General features: G+C 48.8%; 1 protein-coding gene across 1 annotated transcript in view; it reads left to right on the forward strand.

Moving 5' to 3' along the window:
* The first annotated feature begins 370 nt into the window (after positions 1-370).
* ATRN (attractin) overlaps positions 371-25,405 on the forward strand; it is a 144,803-nt gene continuing 119,768 nt past the window's right edge. The window contains exon 1 of the mRNA XM_035547379.1: positions 371-855. Within this exon, the coding sequence (XP_035403272.1) occupies positions 530-855 (326 nt within the window). The 5' untranslated portion in view covers positions 371-529. The remainder of the gene's footprint in view (positions 856-25,405) is intronic.

Genomic DNA, 25,405 nt, shown 5'->3' on the forward strand with positions numbered 1-25,405 from the left:
GCCAGGGGAGGTTCAGGTGGGAAATGAGGAGACATTTCTTCTCAGGAAGAGCGGTCAGGTGCAGGGATGGGGTGACACGGAGGTGGTGGTGTCACCGTCCCTGGGGGTGTTCAAGGAGAGGTTGGACGTGGTGCTCAGGGACATGGTTCAGTGGGTGACAGTGGTGGTAAGGGGGGTGATCTTGGAGGCCTTTTCCAACCCTAATAATTCTGTGATTCCACGACTCTAAGAACCGAGAGCGGCACCCAACCACAGGTGGTAGTGGGGAACAACATGGCGGGGGGGGGCACAAGATGGCGGGGGGGGGGGCACCCCCCCCCCCCACTCCCCGCCCAGCAGCCGGGCTCCGCCAGCGGGTGACGTCACCGGCGGCGGCCGGGCGGCGGCGGCGGCAGCCGGCACCGCCCCCCCCCCCCCCCGCCTCCCCGTTCCCCTCCCTCCGCTCCCTCCTCCCACCCCCTCCCGGCCACCGTAGCGGCGGCGGCGGAAGCCCCCTCACCGGCCACCGTCCCGGGAGGCCCCGCGGCGGATGGGCCGCGTCGTCCCGGCCGGCATTCGGCAGATGGCGCGGGAGCTCTCGGCGCTGCGGGGCCCGGGTTGCCGGGCCGGGAGGAGGCTGCTGCCTCCGTTCCTGTTGCTGTTGGCTCTTCTGGGACCGGCCGGGCCCGGCTTCGGTGCAGCCGGTGCCGCCGGAGCCTCTGAGGAAGCGGCGGCGGCGGCTTTGGCGGCGGCGTTGGGGAAGGAATGCGACAAACCGTGCGCCAACGGCGGGCGCTGCCAGCCGGCCAGCGGGCAGTGCGAGTGTCAGCCCGGCTGGGTGGGAGACCAGTGCCAGCACTGCGGGGGGCGCTTCAGGTCAGCACCGGGGGGGGGCACGGGGGGGGGCGTACCGGGGGGGGGGGGTCGGGGGGAGATGGGGAAGGAGGAAGGAGAGGCTGAGGCGAGGGAGGGAAGCGGGGCTGGGAGGCTCGGGTAGGGGTGCGGGGGTATCGAGGGGCCGGGGGGTTCTGTGTGGTGGCTCCTGGGGGGTTTTGTGGGGCGGGATGGGGTAAGGGGGGTTGTGGTGGCCCGAGGGGGGGGGCTTATAGGGCGGCTTCCTATGGGGTGGGCCTGGGGGGGGGGGGGGGGGTGTCTGTGGGGCGGCCCCGTTATGGGGTAGCCTTTGATGGGGGTCTGTGGGGCGGCCCCCTATAGGATGAGCCCGGGGGGCGTCTGTGTGGTGGTCCCCGGGGGGGTCGGTGGGGTGGCCCCTTATGGTGTGGCTCCGTGTGGGATGACCCCGGGGGGGGGGGTCTGTGGGGAAGTTTCCTCTGGGGTGGTCCCCACTGGGGGGGGGGGGGGGGGGGGGTGGTCGGTGGGGTGGCCCCCTATGCCCTATGGGGTAGCCCCCTGGAGGGGTGTCATCTGTGGGGTGGCCCCATATGGGGTGGCTCCTGGTGGGGATCTATAGGGTGGCCTCCTAGGGGGTAGCCGCCCCGGGGGGAGTCTGTTGGGCAGCTCCCTATGGGGTGGCCCCTGGTTGGGAGTCTATGGCGTGGCCCCTGGGGGGGTGGTAGGGCCGAGGGTAGGAGAAGGAGGAAGGATGGGGGCTGATGGGGTTTGGGTGTAAGGCCTGGGGGTAGCAGGGGTCGGGTGCCCCTCGCTGGCTGTGCCCGGCAGTGGGGTCTCAGGAGGGTGGGGATGGATCCAGGGCGTGCGGGTGCTCGGCGGGAGAGGGGCTGGGGGTTAATGGGGCTGTGGGGGTGCGGGAGGGTGGCAGGGGGTGTAGGTGGCGTGGTGTGGGAGCAGTGGGGTGTGAGCACAGGCTGCTGGTCCTGTGGGGGGCAGGAATAAGGGTGGAGAATTTTGGGTGGTGGGGGCCTGCGGGGGGACATCAGCGGTGAGGCGAAAGGGCTGGGGTTGTGTAGGGGCAGGGGGCTGTGGATGTAGGGCTGTGGGTAGGGGTGTATCTGGGTGTAGGGCTGAGCGTGTTAGGAGCGAAAACGGGGCGATGGTAGGGCATGGGTGGGGAGTAACGGGGCCGTAGCACCTCTGGAAATTGAGAAGGGGTTTGGGGGAGGTGTGGGGGCTGCGTATGTAGAGGATTTGGGATTTGTGTGGAGACGGCTGTGGTCAGAGGCAGGTGGGAGCAGTGAGGGTGTGGGGCTGGTTCATGGGCAGGGGCAGAGGTGGGGGAAGCTCTGGAGTGCAGCTGGGGGGCAGGACCCGGCCGGGAGCGGGTTGGAGGGGGAGAGGAGGGGTGCACGAGCAGGTTTTGGGGCTGAGGGGAGGCAGCAGGGGTGGCTGAGGGGGGTGCAAGCTCATCTGGGCCAGTAGCTTCAGAAAACAGAAATTTTGGGTAGTGGTGAACTCAGGGGGGGGGGTGCAGGCAGGGGGAAGCAGGACATTAAAGGGGGTTCTGGCACGTGGGGAGCAGCTTTTGGGGCATCGGAGCGCGGGTGGGAGTGGTGCTGGTGCCTGGGGAGGGACGGGGGTGGTGGCTGGGAGCCACTGGGACGCCTGCTGCCTCCGGGACCAAGACCAGTTGTGTGGTGATGGGGCCCTCAGGTGGGCTGCGTGGCTGGCGTCTGTCCCACAGGACGAGGAGTGGGAGATATCTGTCTGGAAACGCGCCCTGCCTGCTCTGTAAGCTTACATTTGCAGCGGAATTGTCTGTAAGATGGTTACCTGCTTCGGTTTTGGCAGCTGTGGCAGCGAGAGCCAGCGTGTGTCTGCGTGCGTTAGGTGACTTCTCAGCAGGGCTGGCGCTTCGGGGGAAAAAAAGGAAATGAAAAAAGGTTGATTGTCCTAGGCAGCGCTTGCTTCCGAGAGAGCTCCTCGTGGAAAGCACCAGCCACCCTCCGGTGATGCTCGGGGGAAGGGGAACTGCGTGGATGAGAGGAGAGAGACTTCGTGTGATTTACAAGTTGATCTTGCTATTTTTTTTATTTGTATTTTTATTTGTATCGGATAGGGATGCAATGCAGCTAATTGAGAAGAAGTTTTGGAAGGGATCCGTGCCTGACCAGGCAAGCTCTGGGAGTTGAGAGCTTCCTTTTCAAGGATTTTAGTCAGTGTCACGATAAGTATTTTCTTCTAGTTGAGAAGGGGGAGTTTTGGAATAGCCACTTGCTGTTACCTTCCTTGAGCACTTGAGGATATTTGTAAGTTTAAGGGTACCAGATATGAATAGAGGCAGAGGCTTTTTTGGGTAGCACAATCGGGGCTGCTGAGTACAAAAGAGTTGGTCTATACTGCTAACTGCTCTTGTCTGCCTTGATAAAGCTGCTTGTTTCTCTTCCACCCCCAATTCCAGTGTAAAATTTTGACCGAAAATATAACGAATGTTTTTCTCTCCAGCTGTTTTGTTCCACCGTTTGTTTGTTTACTGGTGAGCTGAAGTTTCTAGTCATCTTTTTAGACTTTGAGCTCCAAGAAAAGTGCCGGCAAGTGTTCTTGAGCAATGTTCAGAGCTCTGTGGTCACAGCTCTCCCCTGCCTCGGACTTGCTGTCCCGTCAGCAATGGCACCGCAGCTTTTTTTGTGTGTTTCTGAAGAACTTGGCTTCGAAAGGATTGGTTTTCGACCCGTAGGTACGGTTGGGAAGCGTGAAGGCAGGTGAAAATTTATTTCCAAGTGTGGTATATCCCACATGCTTATCCACCTGACTGTGAAATGTAATTAAAATGGGCACGTTAATCGCCCTGCTCTTTATCTGGGTGTTTATGATGACTGTGTTCGTGGCCTCGGCTGGTTTATGGTGCGCACTGGGCTTGTTGTGATGCTTTCAAAGAGCTGCTCGACCCTTGCATCTTCCCGTGCTGGCAGGGAGAGTGAACCTCATCGCTTTGTGTTACAGGCTGCTAATACCCGACATCGGGCAAGTCTCTGTGCCTATGCTGTGGTTAGAAATGTGGCCCATTTTCCTTCTTGTTTCACCCGAACCGCAGGAGGGGAGATGCTGTGCGGTGCAGCGCTGGTCTCACGTGGAGGTGTGTGTTTGTGTGTGTTCACGTGGAAGTGTTTGTGTGTGTTTTTCCTCAGGATGCCTGCTGTTCTGGCTCAAAAAGGAAGCCATGCAGAAGTGCACCTGCACGTGGTCTCGTTGGTAGTTTGTACTTCTAGGAAAATTGAGAAAACGCCCGTTTTTGTGCGGGTGAACGGTGCGCTCGGTGGGCAGGCAGAGGAGCGAGGTGAGAGCCATTTCGGGTGGCCTATTTTTCGAGGCGAGGAGCCAGCCACCTGAGTCCTTTCAAGGCACAGACCAAGAGCGTGGCTTTATGCAGAGCTGTAGCAGAAAATGTAGGACACACCTGACATGCTCCTGTCCTCTGCTTCTGGCCAAGCCCCGCGGGCTGCCCTGCTGGCTGGGGTCTCCTGAGGGCTGGTGCCTGGTGCCGGGCTCCTGCCTGGGGAGGTGCAGCAGCGGGCGCTTTGCTCAGCACTCGGTGCCTTTGAGGGAATCATTTCGGCCGGCTGCCTGATGTGCAGGCAGCAGAGAGAGACAGGGCACAGGTTAAGGGGTGACCCATGTTCTGCACGGGTTTCTTGGCCAAAAATTCTGGAGGATTACATGAACACTCAGGGTGCTAACTTCTGGGAAGGTAGCTGGATGCAAGCGGTGTCGGTAGGCACGCTGCTGGGCAATTCGGTGTACGATCCTAGCTGCAAATGCGAACAGACTCTGTGTCGTGTATATTTAGATACCAAATGTTTCCAGAAAACTGGGGTTTGTGTGTAAGGGCGCTGCTTCTCCTTTCATGGTAATCCTTTTTTTGTTTTTTTGAGGTGGGAGATGGAAAATGCGAAGCGGTGCTTAGCAATGGAACATGACAGTGGGGGAAAAAAATAAAGATTAGAGTGTATCTTTGAAACTACCTTTTTACTAATTTAATGGAGGCAGTTACGGGCTGCTGATTGAACGTTATTAAGGACTCCGTGGTAACACGTGCTCCTTGGCCAAAGAATATTGCAGTAAAGAGGAATTTTCTCTCTAGATGATTTGGGTAGATCGTAACCTGCGAGAGCTGCTAGCTAGCAAAGGACTGTCACAGTTCCCGTTCTTAAATAAATGGGAATTTGGTCAACAGCTAGGGTACAAATCCGCTGTCTTTAAGAAGCTACCTGATGCAGTTTAGAGCTTTATGAAAGTCAGAAAGCTACTTAATACGTTAGAGGATGTTGGCGATTCGAATCAAATCAGTTTAAGTGCTTAAATTAGATTTGGGTGTTGTGTTTGTGCCTGATCCCAGCCCCATTGCTCTCTTTTCATTAGGGCATTATCGTGCTTTAAAATTCTTTTCTCTTCCATGTTGCTGTGTGAAAGGCTCCCTTGAACGACGTGCCCTGGTGGTAAAAGAGCGGGCTATTCGAGCTGGAAATGTTTAAGCAGGATGAGCTTTAAGGAAAACATTGGGGGAAGAAAAAAACCTACTTAAATGGTTTAATTTAGTTCTTGGAGGCATTATTTACAGCTTGGGATTGGAAAATTTGCTTGGAGGTGTGTGAATATGTCTGTGTGTATATGTGTGTGTGTATATATATACATATACATATATACATATATATATACATATATACATATATATATATATACAGACAATCTGTCTATGGGCTTATGTGGTCTGTCCATGGAGAGAGAAACTCTTGGTTGACATTTCATCCTCATTCTCACTGTCTTGTTGTTAATCTCTGGATGGAGAGGCTGCTATTTTACTAGAGTTCTAAGAACAAAGATTCATCTCTGAAACAATGCAGTGCTTTTGACATACCTAGGAGGTTCTGCACTCCTTGCTTTGTGGCCAGCACGAATATTTGCCTGGCATCAGTTGTTTAATGCTTGCAGTAAGCTCACTTCTTACTTCACAGCGTGCTCTACAGCGAGGAGCGGACGGCAGGCAATGCAGGACAGTAAAACAGTGCAGAGGAGGCTAGATCTTTGTCACCTCTGCCTCATGCCCACCGAGCACCTTCCCCGTTGAGCATTTAGGTGCTGGAGTCGCTGAGCAGCTCGCGGCCTCAGCCTGCAGGCAGGAGGAGCAGCACCAGCAGCCGTCTGCTCGCTGAAGCGTGGCTGAGCTTTGGGACCTCTGGGGATGATGGAGCAGGTAGGGGGAGCCTTGCTCTGCCTGCCAAGTCCAGGAGCACACCTCGGACCTGAACACCAGCACCTCCTTGTCTTCAGTGGTCCCCACAAAAGACATTTCTGTCTCGTTTCTCTCTTGGAATACCAGGGAACAGCCACCTGCGTCAGGTCAGCAGAAGTCGTCTGATGCTGGTGTAGGTTTTTCCATTATTTCGCAGGCTCTGTTGCTTCTTTCATCGTGGATCCAAAATAAACTTGGGTGAAGCTGGGTGTTCATTACCATCTTAGTCCATTTACAGTTAACAGAAGTGATCTTACTGAAATCTCACCAAATGACTGAGGTTAGCTCTGTTTTCACAGAAATGGCATTTTCTTATAAGTCTTCAAAAGAACTGGGAGATGCTCTTATCGCGCGCCCTAATGAAGTTAAATAATGTTTGGAAGGCAGGTGGCAGATCTCAGTTTCCCGGCTTGTTCCTCTGAAGCTTGGGTGAGCAATCAAATTTCCAACCATGAACTTACCGTGCGTAACGCAAGTGTCTGTGCTGATCCATGCTGAAAATCCTCTCTATACTGAGATAATGCTGCTGCTGCTGACCAACCTGCTGTATTACTGCATTAATTAACGATAGCCTTGGGTGCTCTTTTCTTAAACAGTTTGCCGGAAGAATTTTTTCCAATTTGAAGTTCCAAGCACGGCACTTGGAATTAGCTTCTTGATCTCGTAGAGCTTTGGTTTTTTTTTCTGTGCTCAACATTTTCTTTGCAAGTAGTTCTTCAGGAGCTCTTAAATCGCTTCTTCTAAAATGTAGTGAAAAGTAAAAAAAAAAAATGTGGAAGATGGGGTTCAAAATTGTGCGGTTTTTATAAGTAAAGGGGTTTTGAAGGAGGAGCAAGCCAATACAAACTGGAGCTCACCCTAAGAAGAAGGACTGCAAGCATCTTATGGTATTGTTGTATAGCCGAGGTCTGCCTGCGAAACCTCTGCAGTGCGTTGAAAGCAGGGTTGGAGGATTTGATAAGCAGTAGTACAGCACAGAACGAAGATGACAATTTACTTTTGTGCATGGCTTTGAATCAAATAGTCATGAAGTCATGAAATACTGAACCAGTAATGATGTATGGGTTTTGTTTCCTGCTTTTTTTCCTTTGTTTATGGCAGATCCACATGGAGTTCCTTTGGACGTGAGACCGCCACAAATGTCCTTCCCTCCCTTTGCTTAAAATAAATATTTATTTTACATCTCTCTGGACAAACGGAGATGCAGGTTGCTGCAAGGCTTTCAGTGGATGTGCTACGTGTGAGATTTGGGGCATGATTTTGGCTTCTAGAGCCTTAAATCCTTGGGATTTTGAAAATGGGAGGGATCCTTCCTGGTGAAATTGTGAAGGATGGCAAGAGACCAGACCTGCACACTGAGCAGTCTTGAAGTTAAAATCTGATGAGCTAAATTTAGCACATCAGAACGGCGGATTTTTAGAATAACCCTTTTAAAGGAAACTTTTGGGCTGATAACAGCCTTTGTCATGTGGAGCATGCTGCGAAGGATTTAAGCGTTACACTGATCTGCTGAGCAATTTTCCTGATAATGAAGGGCAGCTGATGGCCAGATCAGATGGTGTGAAATACTTCTAGGATGAACCCGGGGGATGCTTGAAGTTTCGGGTACCAGTTGTGGCTTCCTTGAGTAAAACTGGTTCCTTCAGAGTCATCAGTCAGAGTTTTCAGTTCTCTGAAAATGCAGAAGTAGAATCCAACTGATGCAAGGGTGATTGTGCTAGCTGGGGCTTTCCAGTGTCTAAAACTTTTTTTTCCCCTCTCCTGCCAAGCTTGCTGAGCTCGTAGCTGCAGAACAAACAGCGCTGCTTTATACCACGCTGGTCATCTTGGATGTGCTTCGCAGGTGTCACAAAAACCCACGTAGGGGTTGTTGCTTCAGGTAGGTAGGGAGGGCATTACACACACCACTAAGGATGAAAACAGTCCGTAATGTCTTTCAGCACTGCCCGGGGCAGATGGGCTTTGTGTGGAGACCTGAGGATGTGTGAATGCAGCTGTGAAAATCCCACTTTTTCTCTTATTTGTGTTCTCTTTGTATCTCCTGTTTTTCAGAAGCCTTAGTTTTTATTTGCTAGCTTCTGCAGTCTGAAAGGACAGATAATAAGCAAGGCTAAGGTAGGAAAACACCCTTTTGAAGAGTTTCTTATTAGTCAGTGTTTGTATTGCATGAAAATTTAATATCCGTCTCCAAGGCAGTGCTTGTCTGCTTAGGGTATAAAAGCTTGGCGCGGATGAATTAGCATTTCTGTAAACCCATTTATGAACCCAAATGCAGAAGGTGAGGAGTATTGTTCCATTCGGAAAATGTAGGTTGGATTTAACGTTATTTCGTTGTCAAGCGAGAGAAAAACCGTGGCTTCAATTACAGTGCTTTTTGAAGCTGTGGTAGCCTTTCTCCCTGCTGCTTTTCACTCATTAGTATTGCCACGAGAGAAAAAAAAAAAAAGACACTTCCAGGGCCTCTTGCTTTGGTGAGTTACCGCTGGTATAAGGTATGGCTGTGTTGAGTGTGGGCTTTTATTTTCAGCATCTTAGCACGTGTGGCATTACATCCTTCCTTTCACAGCTTTGTAGCGCTCGAAGCGTGGGTATTGTGGGGCTGCTGCCAGATATTTTCAACCCGATTGCCTTATCGGCGGAAAATCTATGACCGAGGTTCACCCTGCGTGCACGTTTTGGATTTCCTTGTTTGCCACCATCGAGAGCGTGTTTGTGTTCCTCTACAGTAAGCTGTCCAGGACGGCTTTGTGAAAAGCCTTTTAGTAGCCACGTGTGGTGCCGTTCCTGCCCAAGTTAGGCACCTGCCGGCTTAATGATTAATTTGATACCCTATTAATGCAGACCGCAGGGTGTCACGTGAATTTTCCAGCAATCTCGGTGCTGAGGTTCTCCAATATCTGCATTTGTAACAAACTTTGATCTTGTGCGTCATCGGCGGCGGTGATGCCAAGAAAAAAACGTCGCAGCCGCCGCAAGACCTGAGCTGCCAAGGAGCGCGGGGCTGAAATGCTGACTGCGAGGCAGCAGGAAGAGGCTCGGGGCAAACCTCCTGTGATCCTTGCCATCGAGGTTCTTAGAAAAAATGTTCTGCCCTGGCAGAACTGCGGGCAGGCATCGCAAGCCGTTCGTTCAGCTGGAGGAGAAGTACCACACTGCAAATAACACGTTGGGAAATAATTCCTTTTGAGGTCACTGATGGCTCTGTGGCTTTTATATATTTTTTTTTCAAACTGAGATTGGGAACAGGAATAATTGTGGTCAGTTGCTCGTGTATTATTTGAAAAATTTGGTGCTGAATTCCTTGTGCGAGATGGGCTCTGTGCTTCCAGATGCATTTATTTATTTATAGTTGCAGCCTGACAGTGTTGGTGTTTTTGTTAACTGCTTGATTTATGGCGTTCAGGCTCATCACTGGGAGTCGTTTAAATATGGGTCAGTCGGTGTCTGCTTCTCGCAAGCGCAGGTTGCGGAGATTCTTCAAAGTTGGTGTTTTTCGTTTTGGGAACCGTAATGGGTGTTTAAACATGCCCTCGCTCAACTATTGGAGTATGAATCATCTGGAGGAGGTGTTGAAGCAGTTCAAAGTCAAAAACAGAACTTGACTTCTTGCCTCTGCACATTTTTTTTCTAAACCATCCATTCTAATGCTGCTGCTAATTTGTTTTTTCTAGAGGATATGCTGATAATTTTTTTCGCTTGTTTTATCTGGATTTATACCGTGAGCCTAAAACTCCAACCAGTGCAGAACGCAACAATCCACGAGTGCCTGGCCTGACGTTGTTTGCTGCTATTCCCAGCAACCTGAGCTGTCGAAGATTTCTGGGGCAGCAGGCACATGTGCCAATTCATGCGTAATTCCCTGCTGCAAACGGCGTAGCTCACGGTTTGCATGCAGGTCTGGGTTCGGGGTGTGAAGGGAGGGTGATTTGGTGGGAATCGGGATCGTGTGGTCGGTTGGTGAAGCTGTAGGGACTTTGTAGCGTGTAACTCTTCCTACAGCACCTACGGACAAGTGGAAAAAAGGCAAGGGGACTTGAGTCCTGAAAAGGCAAAGGCAACGAACAGAGAAACAGCTGAGGCTGGCACATTGGTTGGTCTTAGGAAACGCATGGACTGCTTCTTTGAAACCTGTGGGAGCTGAAGCCCGGGCTGGTTTCTGTTCCCCAGCCCCGCGGCCGGCAGCGCAGGCAGCTTTTCTCCCTGGTCCACATCTCCTGGTGGTTTGTTTTCCAGCAAACACGCTTGGTATTTATATTGCTGTAAGGTGTGGGAGCCTCCTGAAAGTAAAGGATGGTATCACAGCCAGCGTTGGCTTTTCGTTTCCTCCTTGGCTTTGCCAAAACTCAGAGTGCCACCGTATCAGTCGATCTGCCTTTCGCCTTGAAAACGTTCAGGGTTCAGCCTCGGCATTAGTAGGGTGCGAGTGCCTGGAGAATAAATAACCTCCTACTTCTAGGAATCAAGCAGGAACACAGCTCATCATCTGATCTTCTTGGTTTACTCTCCTTATCTATGAAACAAGGATGGGTTATTAAAGAGGAGCTGTCTAAAAAGTGTTCTGATGGTGGTGTTATTTATGCAGGAATGTGGAGGTTTCAAGGGACGTTGTAGTGGTTGTTTTGCATGGCAGCTGGTGTCCAACTTCTTTGTCTATTCTGGGGTTTGTACTGTCCCACAAAAGAAATGTGGTTAATGTTACTATAAACGTGCCGTAATCAGCTTCACTGAGGCTTATGAAAAAGGATATTGTATGTTAAAAGTGAAGAAGTTTAAATGTGATCTTAATTTCTCTATTCAGTGCCGACAGGAATCTGTCATGTGGGATTTACCCCGATTTTCACGTGGTGACTTTTCCCTTTATTCGATCAGAGCTGGTCAAGGCATCAGAACATCTTTTGCGCCTGCGGTGTGCTTGTTTCCATACAAGCTGGGCGTGTACGAGAGCGTGAAGAGATTGTGTTGAAGATTACATCCTTTTTCTCACTCGCAGCCTCCCGAAACCAAACTTTCAGCACCTCAAGGCGCTGAAGACAGACATCACGGTGAGAAATGAGTGCAGGCACGAAGGTAGAGTGGCTTACTCTCTGCAGCTGCATACTTGGCCTCCTCAAGCAGAGAACAGCGAGCTGTGTTTGGCCGCACGGTTCAGCACAGCTGGTGAGATCTTGCTGGAGGTGTGCTGCCGGTGCCAGCCTGTGGTCCTGGTGTGCTGGAGAGCAAGCAGAGTCCTCCGCAGCAAGTCCCTCCAGCAGGCCTGGGGGGGGCTCCCAGGGGAAGTTCAGGGAGGTTTTCCCTTTTTTGTAGGTTGATGCAACGTCGTGCATCTCGTTGCATCATTCTGGGCTGAAAAACATTGGCTGTGTCATGGGACTCAGGGCGTGCGTGACCGGTGTGATCTAAATGGTTCTCTTCTAGGAAGGAGCGGTGTTTCTGTGATCCTTGGAAAAAGGATTTGAGAGCTGCTCCTTGCACGATGTGTAGGGAGGAGGGAAGGGTGCTCGGCCCTGTTGCTTTGCAGACCCACTGCAGCGTGGGAGTGGTAGTATGGGGTGAGCATTCCCCTCCTCTGCACAGACCCTAAATCTTTAGCATTTCCTGGAAAAGAGGTCACTGTTTTCCTGTTTTCTGTTTGCCCAGAGCTGTGGATGCCCCATCCTTGGAAGTGCTCGAGGCCAGGTTTGATGGGGCTTTGAGCACCTGGGCTGGTGGGAGTTCTCCTTGCTTATGGCAGGGGGTTGGGATTAGATGATCTTTAAGGTCTCTTCCAACCCAAATCATTCTGTGATTCTCTTATTGTGTGTAGAGACCAGCAGAAGTCAGCCTTCAGAAAGGAATTGTTTTTTCTTCTTTTTTGTGGATGGAAGAAGAAATTCTGTAGGAGACGACTGCGTACGTGTCCATCGATTTCTGTTAACCCTGTAATGTTCCTACACTTCTTGTTGCTCTAAAGTTGTGATGGAGTCATGGGCTTCAGAAATCTGCCTGGACGTTTCAGAGCTGGGCTTCTCTGCATCCTCTTTAGGCATCAAAGCTGTCTTGTTGGATCTGAGGGCTGCCGAGGACAGGCTGGTTGCATCTCTCTGCCCCACGGGACTACAAAGCTTGAATTGCTAATTCCTGTAGTGCCTCGTAGCGTAACGGCTTCATGAGTGTCTTGGCCAAAAGCAACAAATTCTCATGGAAAAATTAAGAGTTGCTGCATGAAGGCTGCTTTCATAGTGGTGTATTTCCTCCAGCATTGACGGAATGTTTTCCGTGGTATCATTGTCACATCTGACGAGAAACACAACTCGTTTTGAGGCCAGCAATATCGTGGAGAATTTCTATGTTCTCCTGATTTACACGTGTGAAGATGCTGTACCCAGTAAACACACTGAGCACTGGAACCCCTTTGGGAGTCTGGGCCCTTGGCGGGCTACGGCTTTACAGCAGGTCAGGATTGTGGCTTGGCATGAGCTGCTTTTACTTAAATGTCCAGTTAAATAATAATAAAAAAGATGGGTACGATTTTAATGGGGTAAAAATATCTATATCTGTCTATCAGTATGTATCTCTCTATCTCCATCCAGTGACCTTCTGGCACTTAGACACAGGATTTCCTTTCTGCTAATGACTTCGAGTAGAAATTGCTCTGTAGGGAAGAAAAGCTTTTTATAAGCTTTTACTCTTGGTCAGACATTTTTATTATTAGCTCTTGAATACGTAGAAAAAGTCTTTAAAAACAAAATCTGGAAAATCTCAGGCTTAATTAGTTTTGCCTTGCTGTGACCTCTGTGTACACTGAGAATAGGAGTGGTAATTTTCTACAATTTCTTTTCCTTTTAGCAGTTATATTTGTGTGTCTTCTGCCTAAAACAGTTCCAGCGTAGTAAAGCTGTACAGTTACCTAGGTGTGGGTTTAAAATAAGAGTTGTGCAGGTCACTGGATATTCCTTAGTGTATAATATCCCGCTGAAGTAATGGATTTAGGGAGGAAATAAAACGGGTTCAGCTATGGGAGACAGTTTGTCCAAAGGAGTTTTGATATAGATAATGAAGTCTATTAATTATCATCTCGTCCCAAAATGCTGCTGTGGGCTGCCTTTCGAGGAATACCACCCTCGGACTGTTCGGGAGATGACCGCACTGCCACCAGTGCCATTGGGCACCGGGTGTTTTGGTGCCCGAAGCTGGATGACGTCAATGTGCTGATGCAGCCCGATTTCAGGTCATCTTCAGAAATATTTCTGTGGGAGCTCGGCGGGTGCAGAAGGAGCCGAAGCGAGCGCAGGGTGCTTCCCAGCTGTCTTGGCTTCCCAGCGGTATCGACAGCAAATTGCAGCAGGTCCGAAAACGGGGAAAGAAAATCTCTGTTCCTTTACAGTCAGGGTCTGTACTTTGGTTCCTTCCCTGTTTTTTTTTTTTTCGAAGAAGCCTCACATGAGGAGGGTGCAGCACGTTTTCCCTTTCCGAGTGAATTACTGTGGGCTGGAATTACAGGATTGATTTATGAACTGGTTAACTGCTTTGATGCCTAATTGATTCAGTACAGCAAGTACTTTGCAGCCCTTGCAGGCTGAGGCCGGGGTGCTGACAGGCTTCTGAAGCAAATCAGTGTCTTAGCTGTCAATCTGCAGCCAGTAATTGGGAGCTGTTTCCCACACCACTCTTTTGGGGAATGCGGAGTCCTTCCCCAGACGGGTTGTTAAACTGCAAAGCTCATCATCGGCGTTGGAGATGAGAACCTAGTACGTATGTACCCAGATCATCTTACTTATTTGTGCTGAGGGAGTGCGTAGGAGTCCTAGTCATAACATTTGGATTGTGTTTCCCCTGAAATAGTCCCCGTTGTAAGTTGTCCTGATTATTTGTAGCCATGGGATTCACGTTCAGTGGTTCAAATCGAATTTTCTGGCTTTTTCATTGCTGCTCTTCTGTCTTAATGGCTCGGTGAGGTTTTGGGAAGTGCTGTTGTATTCTCTCTGTCCTTAATTCGCTTTTAAAACCTTTTCTTCGTCTAAGTAGCATCAAATTTTTCTCTCCGGTGAGGATTCCCATAATCTTTAAAGAGCAGTTTTAAACAACAGTCGGTGTGAAGAGCTGGTCGTAGAAAGTAGCTGAGTCTTTGGACTGTGGAATGGAGGGATGTGGAGCGTCTGCTTTTAAAAATAAAGGGGTGGGAAGGGTGATCTCTCTGCCTACAGATGTGACAATCTGACCTGGAGAGCAAGGGGGTTGTTAGAGCTTGTGCTAATGGAAGGAATGACTGGGGACGGACAGAAAGTGCCAGGTAGGGTTGCTGTACGTACGTCGTGCTGTTTTAAAACAAAATATTGTCTTGGCCAGAGGGCTGTGGTGTGTGCGAGGGGTGGTTTTTAAGCATCCTTCGGGACGAAGGCATCTGCAGCAGATAAATGCTGCCTGGACTTGGGAAACCTGTTTGAATCGGCGTCACCCGGAGCAGTCCTGAAGCAGAAGCTGGAGCATGCTACGTGGCGCGCAGGGAGCTTTTTCCCTTCGGTGTGGGAGCCAGGAACACGGAGTGAGCTGACAGCCGAGCCTGCCTCCCGTCGTGTCACTTGTGCTGACATCGGGGGAACCAGGCTCCCTCCCAGGGGACAGGTATCACGGGCAGCAGCCGCCCGGTGCTAAACGAGCAGCGTTTGGGAGGGGGAATTTGTTCGAAGTTGGAGCTGGAACCCGACCCGGTATTTTCTCTGCCGACCTGGGCGCTGATTGCGTCAGCTGGTGGTGTCACGGGGAATCCTGCGTACGGAGATCCCTGCGTCACCCTGGAAGCAGGATGAGCAAAGTGACAGAGTCCGGATGAAGGCGCGCTGCAGTGCGGTGTTACTCGCGCTGATTTACAGTGACTGGTCTTTGAAGGGTTATTTGTCAGCGTGAAGCTTTTCAAAAGACCCAATGAAATAAAAAGGCGGCGAGGTGAAAGAGGGAAAATGACAATATTGTTTAAAGCACTGGTAAAAGCATCTCCAGGGTAGCCTCCTCTAACCAGGCGATGGGTTTCTAACCCCTTGTTACCCCCAGAGGAGCGTTCAGCTCTTATTTCCAGGGGGTCTGGCTGAGGTTTAATTTCTAGGGAGCCTGGCTGAGGCTTGTGCTGAAGTTGTTCATGGCTATTGATCAGCAAATGCTCTCGCCCGCAGTTATTTCTCCCCAGCACAAGGAAAAGATAGCGTTACAGCGCGTCAGCGGTGCGAGCCACGAACTGTCCTTTCAGTTACCCAAGGAGCACTTTGCCAAGCGTGCAATGCTCGTCTTGCGATCTGGAAAAACGGAATAAACGATGCTTTTTGACATGAAGCAATCCCCACGTTTAATGCGGAGAGCTGGATGATTCACTGTGGCACCAGGCGCTCTGAATCCTGCGCAGCGCTCGACAAAGAGCCCGCGGAAACCTGCCTCGAGTAGGAAGCAATGCAAACTGGAACACAGCAACTGCAGGACCTTTTGTCGTGCCATCTTCCCCCTTAAAACCTATTAAATTGTATTAGAAGCCAAGATTGTGGTGGCTTTTTTATTTACGTGTTGCTTTTCAGCTCACAGTTTCGCAGTGTAGATGGGGAGCAGATATTTTGGTTTCTAATCGTTACTGTGTCAGTGTTTTCCCGAATGGAAAGGAATTTCCATATTACGATTTGACGGCGTGAAAAGGTTGTATAAAGTCCTCTTGCACTCTTAATACAGAGCAGCAACCTCAAATGGAAATAATTAAAGCAAAATAACGTGGTTATGCTGTCACTCAGCACTGGTTGGCATGGAGAGCTGCCAGCAGAGCAGGCTGGGTGCTCTCACCAGGCTTTGCTCTGCGTCAGGGTTTGAAGTTAAGTGTTCCAACCCAAAAATCCCGCTTGGAGGGAAACCTGACCTTTTGAGGGGCTCAAGTGCTGGTCTGGATGTGAAATTATTTGCAGGAAGTCCAGCTTTTTCCTTGCTTGCAATGTATTAATGCTTGTGGGCTTTGCTTTTTTGAAGTTGAAGGATTTCTTTGGAGCTTTCTGCTGGAAAGTGCACCTTCCACTTTCAGTGTGACAGAGCCAACAGCACTTGCGGTCCCTGTTTATATGATCAAGAAGTGCTTAAAGGATTGAAACGTTCATTTCAACTGGTTTAGCTTTTAATGGCTTGGAACATTCAAATAAAATCTCATGCAGGAGGTGACGCTGTTGGTGAGGGACAGTGAAGCCAGTGCAGCAAAGATTAAATAGCTTAAACAGGTTAAATAGTAAATTAACTATTAAATAGATTAAATAGTAAATATACTATTAAATAGATTAAATAGTAAAAATTTGGGTGAAATTTCTGTAGGGCACGGAAGTGCCAAGTCTCTAAAGTACTTTTTTTTTGTCTTTAAATTTATTTCCATAAATTACTTCCATTTTTTCTTGCAACCTTCCTCTTTGGGTCAACAAATGATCATTTTAAATATAATTCTGAAAATTTTAGTGCGAAACCATTGCGTGGCTACTACCGTAACCTTTCGGTATTGCTTCACTGTCCTGAGACTTTTATTTATAAAACCTCATCCTGACAGTGCCTCCGTGTTTGGTCAGTGTGGAAACACGACTAAATTAAGCAAGCTCCTAAACGCCGCGCAGCAAATTAGCGGCAGGACGAGGCTTTAGAGTTTCGGGGCTCGCTTGGCAGAGCGGCGTCTGCTTGTTGACAAGTCACAGCGCTGCTCATGTAGAAATAATTCCTTCTCCAGAGCAGCCAGGGTGGAGAGCCATGGGAAAACGTCTGCTTTCCAGTTCGCCACGGAGTGATCGGAGGCGAGAGGCAGCTCTGAACCCGAACCCGTAATAAATCGATCCGCTGTGACTTTTTACTACCCGCTCGCCGTGTGTGAATTGCTTATTGGTTCTCGTGCCAGCCAACATTAACAGGATGAAGTCCTCCACCTTATCGAGGCGGTAAAGCTGCCGTGCAAACAGTCTCTAAATTCATTAGGGTTCCGGAGCCGCAGCAATCTGCGCTGTGTTTAACTTGCGAATTTGGGACGAAAGTGTCCTGTTTGCTCCTGTTGTGAAAGGGCTCGTCCGGCGTCGGCTGCGCGAGTTTAATGATTGGCTTTGGCTGAAGAGCACTGTCTGCTTTCAAGGATTTTGGGTGTTTGCTGTTCATGAAACACTTGGATCGTGGGTTAAAATCGTTGGTCATGCGCGACAGAAAACAAAAAAGAGTTAAGCTTTTCAATGAATGGCCCAGCTCTTAAAATGTTGGGCATTCATTATTTATCAGTCTTTTTTTCCGTCTTTTGACTACCTGCCCTTCTGGGCAGTTGTTTAGGAGGGAGGGAAAAAAAATCGTTGTGTTCTGTTATGTAGGTGATGGTAAGTGTTTAAATGCTGCCCATCCTTACTGCTTTTGGGGTGTTATTGCCCGTTAACCTCAGTCTGAAGGTGGCAAAGCCAGGGCGTGCTGGCCCTAGGGCAGCTGCTGCCTTCTCACCTGTAATATTTAACTAATGGTGAGCGGTTAACGGGCTTTAATTTGCCAGCTAAAACTTAAATGGACTTGTTTCCCGGGGAATGCCATCTCCTAGTTGGAGAATTGTTGGGTGCTTTCAAACTCTGCTCGTTCAACTTGAGATGAGAAACACCCCCCCTGAGCAAAGAGCTAAGCAGCTGGAGAATCTGAGCGTTTCCACTTTCTCTAAAATAGGGACTGTAATTAGCGGAACAATTTGACTCCGAGCCAGTCTGAACAGCCTGGCTTAATCTAAATAAAAACCCGAATGCTTGGAGCAAGTTTTGTCTCCCTTTCCCCAAATCAGGCCCTAATAAATAAATTAAATAACGAGATGCAAAATTCTCAAAATAGCACTGCGGAGCTCTTGGGAGCAAGAACGCATCTGTTTGTGCGGGCGGGCTGAAGGGGAAAACAAGTTGGGTCCCCGTCCTCGTCCCGTTGGGGCTTTGTGGGTCCTGGGGCAGCGTGCAGGGACGGCTCGAGCTGTCCCCGAGCTCGTCCTGAGCGGTGCCACTCGGGAGCTGGGCACCACCTTCCTCTCTGCCTGCCTGTGGATCACGCTTGCTTTTTGTCCTCCAGGAAGAGATCGCAGCTCTGTGTTCGAGTACAAAAGGGCTCTAACGTGACTATGCTGTGGGAACCCCACCCAGGAGAGCTCCCGGTAACCCCGATGCTCAGAAATCGGACGTGCAGGTGTTAAGGTTTCAGAGAAAACACCGGACGGTCCTTTTTTATTGTTGTTCATCACTTTGAGAGCGCTGCAAGTGAGTCTTGTGCAGATCATAGTTAAAAGGAGTTTGTGGAGGCCGCTGTGAAACTTCTCCATCTCACCAGGAGAGGCTGCAGGTATCAGGTCTGGGAGCTGGACTCTGATCCTCGTGGGTCCCTTCCAGCTCAGGATGTTCTGCCTGTAAATTAAAACAGCCACCAGCCACCTGAATTTTTATTTATGTTTTGGAGAGGTGATTTTGGTGTAAGAACAAACTGGTTCCTGAAAACTTCTGCTTCCGGTGACTGGTATCTTTGTGCTAGGTGTCAGAGAGGAATTTATTACCGCGACTGCTTCACTTCTTAGCCCTAGTTCTATAAATTATCTCTGGCAGATTAATTTAAAGTTAGCAAATGAGAGGAAGTTACTGACCTTATGATGCATCGATACATCTGTTGTTAGGTCTGGAAGCCATTCACCTTTAATTTCCCTCCTCTTAATAACTTGAAATTTGGTATTAACACCATTTATTGTGTTAACTAGCATAAAAGACTACTTCTTTCACCGAGATTGCGCTCGGTGCTGCAGCTGTGACCATTAATCTGCCCGACAGCAGGGCAGAGCAGCTTCGGGCCACGAAGAAAAGCACAATCTGGGGGAAAACTGCTTCGTCGGCGCCCAGGTTGGCCATCGCTGGACTTGACCCACGCATGGGATGCCGGAGTCGGCTGCTTGGGAATAACGTCAGCACCTCCCGAGTCCTCCCAGGAAGGCAGCGGGTGGACAATGGGGCAGTGTTGGAGCCAAGCACTCGACGTAAAGTGGGTTACACATTCCTGCTCCGGAGGACTCCGCAGAAGTGCTGCTCTTAATCCTTCTGATAGAGCAAATCGGAAGTTTTGCGTCTTGTTTTCAGCATTTTAAAGGCAGGAGTGAGCTTTTTTCCTTGCAGGACTTAAGGGTGCTTGGAGTAGGTGGTCGGTGTTACTCTTTCAAATCGTGTTTTAGGGCATCTTGGTTGTGCAGAGAGGTAACTAAATGGAACTGCAAGAAGCTAACTGGGAAACTGGGTTAAAGCAAAATCATTCCTTTTCTCATTTTCTCAACAACAAAAAAAAATGAATGGAAGATCTTGTGCAGAATTCCGAGTTAGTGTCAATGTGCCTTTCCTGTAGATGTTACTGGAACGAGGAAAGAACTTGATGACTAAATCCTAAATAACAAAGTAGGATTTCTTTTTTCTTCCTGGAAAAGGTTAGTTGAGATGTGGCCTGTATATCAACTCTCAGTTTGGTAGTGAAGAGAGAGAGAGGTTATTTCAAAACTTTGCATAAGCAACGTTCGGCCCCTGTCTTTGTTTTTGTTGCCACAAATCTGTTGGGAGCAGATGGAATTTCATTTTTTTCCCGCTGCCGTCCAAGAATAACTCCTTTTGAAGTCATTTCAGAGGCGTTGGGAGAGGTGCATATGGCAGAGCGGAGATGGAAACAATGATTTTTGCAGCCCTGGGGGCGGCCGGCCCGTTGCTGGACGGCTGTGGGCTCTGCAGATGCTCCTGAAGGGCACCCCCAATTGCCTCGCTTTGTGGGTTAACCCCAGCGTTCACTACATAACCCACCTGTTGGGTCAGCTTTACCTTTTTATTTATGTGCTTATTTTAAGGAAAAAAAAAAATAAATCTGTGGAGGTTATCAAGAGATCTGCGTGCTAAGATGCTGGCTTACTACAAGAAAAGAAAGAAAGCCGACTTGTGTGCGCGCCCGCCTCTGCTGCTGCGAAATCAGTGAGTGGGCTGGCAGCTGTGACCTCCCCTGCTCCGCCGAGCTGTTTCATAGACAAACACTTGAGAGGTGTTTGTTTGTCGTGTAAAGAAACGCTAGCAGATCTTGGATATGAAGATATTTTAGCCAGTCTGTTGCTAAGGCTGCATTGGCACAGACCATAACTTCTGCATTATGTGCAAATAAGTGCCTCGTTTTCAAATCTTCCAGCTTCGCTCCAAATAGAAAACAGTTTCTTAGTCTTTAATTGATTAAAGATCGTGTAAAACCTCTTTTTTTTTTTTTAAAGGGGGTTTGTCTTATTTCTGTATAGTTTTTCTTGCTATTTGCTGTATTCCAGTTAAGGAAGCAAGGCTGGGTGTTTTAATAGCCTAGAATCTAACTTGGTGCACTAGGAAAGATCTCCTAGTGATAATAATTCAGTATGCTGATGCATTTAACAGAATCACAGAGTCATTAGGGTTGGAAGAGACCTTCAAGACCATCCGCTCCAACCACCCCCTTACCACCGCTGTCACCCACCAAACCATGTCCCCAAGCACCACATCCAACCTCTCCTTGAACACCCCCAGGGGCGGTGACACCACCACCTCCCTGTCACCCCATCCCTACACCTGACCGCTCTTTCTAAGAAGAAATACCTCCTAATTTCCCACCTGAACCTCCCCTGGCGCAACTTGAGGCCATTCCCTCGTCCTAGCTGTAGGAACTTGCAGTGACTGAGAAGAACTGACTTAGAAGGGCTGCCACTGTTAAGTCATTGGCACTCTCTGGGCACAGGGAAGATGAGGAACGAACGAGCTCTGGTGTTTGAAAGTCCCTTTACATCTTCACCGGCAGGAGCTGAGATCTGTTGGGTTAGTGGGTGTTCCATTGATTTTTCTTGGGCTCTTTAATAAAATGTTGTGCTGGGTTGAGCACCGTGGGCTTACTTCATTCCCTCAAAGAGCTGGTGGAAAAATTGAGGCTCGCTGGTGGAGCGAGCTGCGTAGTGGCTCGACCGCTCTGTGCCAGCAGTACAAGTGTTGATTTAAGGGATTGAGTTTATTCCATCAAATCTACGCCAAATGTGGCCTTTTCTCTCCTTTCACCAAGCCAGGATGCTGGCTCTGGTTGGGTATGAACTAAAAGAGGGGAATTCCCATCTCATGGGCTTGAACAGCATCATGTCCCAAAGTGCGTTTCCTTACGACAGCAGTTAGATGAGGGATTCACGGTGCGTTCATGGAGTTGATCAAACTTGATTTTTTTTTTCAGAGGAATTTCACCAGTTTTCAATAAAAACGTCACCAGTTTTTCTTACAGAAAAGAAATGTTTGCACGTGTGGATTTTGTCGCTCGAGGGATGCACGGTTGTGCTGAGCAGACCTTAAACATCAGCATTTCTGTTGAAAATGCAGCTTGCTGTTAACACACGGGTTGTGCGAGGGTTGCATATTGATAATAAATTACTTCTTGAGCAGCTTTACGGTTCAATATGCTTTTTTTCCCCTTTGTTTGCCATCCTGATGCCAGATTTTCCACGTTGGCTTGTAACCTGTCTGGGGTGCCTCTGCCTGGGGATGCAGCATGTGGATGAGTGCAGCACAGTGCTGCCCCCAAAGCACAAAAGGAGCAAGAACACGATGCTTTATAGTGCTCGGAGTTTGGTTGTTAGTGTGTAAAGGTACTGCTGCCTAAACTCCAGTCATCTGTTTTTTATTATTTTCTGAGTTTTGTTCTACCTAACGATGGGGAACTTATCGGGAAGCTAAGTGCATGCATCTGCCTTGACAAGGTACTTGAAGTGTTCAATATTTAGTTGTTTTTTTCCCTACTTTGTATGGAATTGCTTTCATTAAAACTGAGTCACGGGGGGAAAATACGGCTCACTTTTCTGCTAGGGGTTACAGTCATCCTTCTTGCTGTCGTCAGGAATTCAGCAGAACAGGCCACGGGATGGGAGAGCAGCTGGCTTGAAGTGGAAAATGGGAGGGGCGGGGGGAAGGACTGGTGCACGAGATGTGCAAGGAGGATGATTGCAGTTCTCTATCACGTGTGGACGGACCAGCCAAGTCCATGCAAATCCAGAAATTAGAAGGGATGGCTTTTGTTCCCTTCTTTTCTTTCTCCTGGATATTGCCAGTCATAAGATTATCCATAAGATATGCATGTTAAGGAGGTGGCTGCTCACCTCTGGTTACTTCTGCAGCTGCCAAAAAGCGTTCGATGGAGAGGACAGAAGTGGGCTCTGCAGTCGAGCCAGCGGTGAGCTCCTTTCAGCCCCACGAGCTGCCCATTGCAGCCCCCAGCCCGTTGACTCCTTGTCATCTTTTGGGTGAATGTGCTGGGGGGACCATCAGGAGAGAGCTTACGTGGCTGCACAGGGCGTGTTTGGGAGCAGAATTCAGTGAAATGAGTACAAAAGGGAATATTTTAATGGGACTTGAGAAAATTGTACGGAACAAAAAGGTCGGGTTATTGTGGTACTCCGTGCGTGTCTCCATCTGCTCCGCTTAATTCCTTCTCCGTCCCTTTCTTAAAGCCAAATAATACTTAAACACCTTTTATGCTTTAAGGTAATACACGTGAGGAGAAGGACATTTTGGGGGCAGACGGCATATCCTCATGAAACGGACGTATACACTTCATTTCTAGGGGGCTGCACTTGTCTCTCTCTCAAGTTTAATGCTGTGTGCTTTTGTGGGCTCCTGTGGATGCAGCCTTATTCCTCCTAGTGGCATCCCAGAGAACGTTTTGCCTTATTAGCATTTTTTTAAAGGTATAATTAGATTACAATTTTGTCTGACAATCTGTTTCACTAATAAACTTGGATGAACGTGCTGTATTTGGTTTTGGATGCGTAAGTTGCCAAATGCTGCAGGGGATCGTCGCCGGCGTCCAGGAGCAGAAGAAAAAGCTGCGACTTGCTGCACGTTGCTGGGTGCAGGAGCTCCTGTGAATAGTCACTAAAAACTGTTGCAGCAGCAAATCGATGGAAACAAACCCAGGCAGCCCAAAACACGTGTTCCGCTGGATTCCTCTTCCAATATCGATCTCCTGCTCTTTGCATAACCTCCTCCGTGCTGTTTCAGCCAGGAAACTGCTTTAAAATTTGTTAGGGATTGTCACTGTGTAAGTTCACAGAACCCTATGTGGGTCTTGGGACATCTGTATTTTATTCCTTTAATGAACCACACCTGCAGATATGCATCGAAATCCTTTTTTTCAGACAGAACCAAATGGATGTGAACCATCACCCCAAGCTGCTTTCTATTGATTTTTCTTTTTTTTTTTTTTTTTTTTCCTGAGAACATTTCCCGGCAGGTAATGCTGCTCCTTACTAGCTTTGAAATTTTCGAAACGTCAGGCAGGAAGTAAAAGGAATTATTTCTACACCTATTAGGAAAGTGGGTCAGGTTGTGATATTTATTTATAGGCTGTCTCAATATTTTCCGTTTCCCTTTATTTTTTTGCTGCAAAACTCACTGATCTTGGGCTGGAGCTTTTCTGTGAACGCTGCCCCTGGTTTCTGCGCTCAGCACCTGCCCTAGAAAGCAGCATCACTGGAAGGGGGCCAGGATTTTGAGCGTGCTTCACCTGGCTTCAGGTGTCGTGGTTTAGGAGGACCTTGGCTTGATTTTCCTTGGACTTGGGATTTTGACCTGCAAGCCGCAGAAGGATGCGGGTCCTCCGCTCCACCGGGGTGGCCTAAAACTGGGTTTATTTCATTTTGCAGCTGACTGGAGGGTGAAGTCAGCAGCTCAGCCCTGTTTCGTTTGCACGTGCGGCCAGTGAACGCTTTTTCCTGGGTTTTAAGTATAGGACTGGTGCCTTGAAAACATATTGAAGCCAAGAGCTCTTCAGCTATGGGAGAAGATTGATGTGTCTATCACTTCTGAGCGCGTGTGGTTGAAAAATGATAATTACGATGGCTTATTTACAATGTACACAGGTGTGATATACTGCAATCGAGATGCTTATACGTGTACTTAAGATACGTTTTTGATTAATTGAACGTTTCTAATTTTGGGAAAGTGCTGAAAAATCATCCAACAAACCTTGGGTGCTATTTGCAACCAAGTGTGAATGACAATTAACTTAGGGAGGGCAGAATAATGAGCGAAAAGATGTTAACTGCTAGGAAAATGAGTTCAGATCGGCAGAACCAGAAGAGCAAACCATATCCTGAGACAGTCTAAAATAGCTCATCTGTAAAATATTTTGTGTTCTGAAGCCTTTGAGCTAGCAAGTTCTTGAAAAATGTGTATGTGTTAAATTGGTTTTAAATTCTGTGTAGACCAAATGTGTGTATGGGCTCATTTCTCTTAACATCGCACTGATGGTATTTTACCCTAACACAAGTTAGGTATCTTGTAGGTATGAACTTACTGATAAATGCAGAAAATATTGAAAAGGAGAAATTGAAATGCAGAAAATATTGTGTAGGACTAGCTCTGTCTCTTAAATTCTGGTTAGAAACTAAAAAATAGTGCAGCACTACGGGATGATGAATTTCGATGAAGCATTTTGCCCTTGCCCCACTGTAGAAAAGAAGACAAAAACTTGACGATTGGAGCTAAAGTTTGGTAAAAACTGGACTCGAGCACAGATTGAAAAAAAAATAGTTTTGCTTTTTTTCCATGCTTCTGGGTATATTCAGAACCATGTTTTTTTCCTACCTGTGCTTTACTTAAGCATAGATGTTGTTGTATGTCTTCTATATTAGGCTGGATCATTTAATGCAGTGAATTTTTTTGATCATCCAGTGGTAGACCTCAATGGGACCTGCCTGGCTCTGGAGCTCTTCCATCGTTAGCTTTCGATGTTCTCTGTGCTAATTGCAATAACGTGCTTTCTCCTTCCTTTGGGCTTGCAGGGCATTCAGATTTTGGCAATGCTAAGGCCATTAGTGTGGGGTGAGGTGCAGGACCACCGCCGGGGGACGAGCCTTGAGTTGGTCTGGGCATCGTGAACGCCTGCAGCTGAATTCTCTTCCTTCCAAAGAACGAGGCCAAGATCCAATAAATGGATTTGTGAACAGATGGGGAAAGCGTAGTGCGACTGGTAGATCAGCCTCACAGACAGCTGCTGTAGGGCCCGCCATCTGCAAGGCGGCTGCCTCAGGTCAAGGTGGCCTTCAGGGGGAGGTATCCGAGGGGCCTTCTGTCATGGAATTGTTTCTGGCTGGGATACAGGCACTGGGAGAAGTGTTTTGGAAACAGTCACGGACAGCCGAGACGGGAATCGCGGACTTGGAACGGTTCTGACTGAGGCGTAGAGGCAGAGATCGGCGTCTTGGGAGAGTGACAGCAGAGCAAAGCCACGGAAATGTGCACC

Source organism: Cygnus atratus, chromosome 4 (genome assembly GCF_013377495.2).
Source record: "Cygnus atratus isolate AKBS03 ecotype Queensland, Australia chromosome 4, CAtr_DNAZoo_HiC_assembly, whole genome shotgun sequence".
Lineage (NCBI taxonomy): Eukaryota > Metazoa > Chordata > Aves > Anseriformes > Anatidae > Cygnus > Cygnus atratus.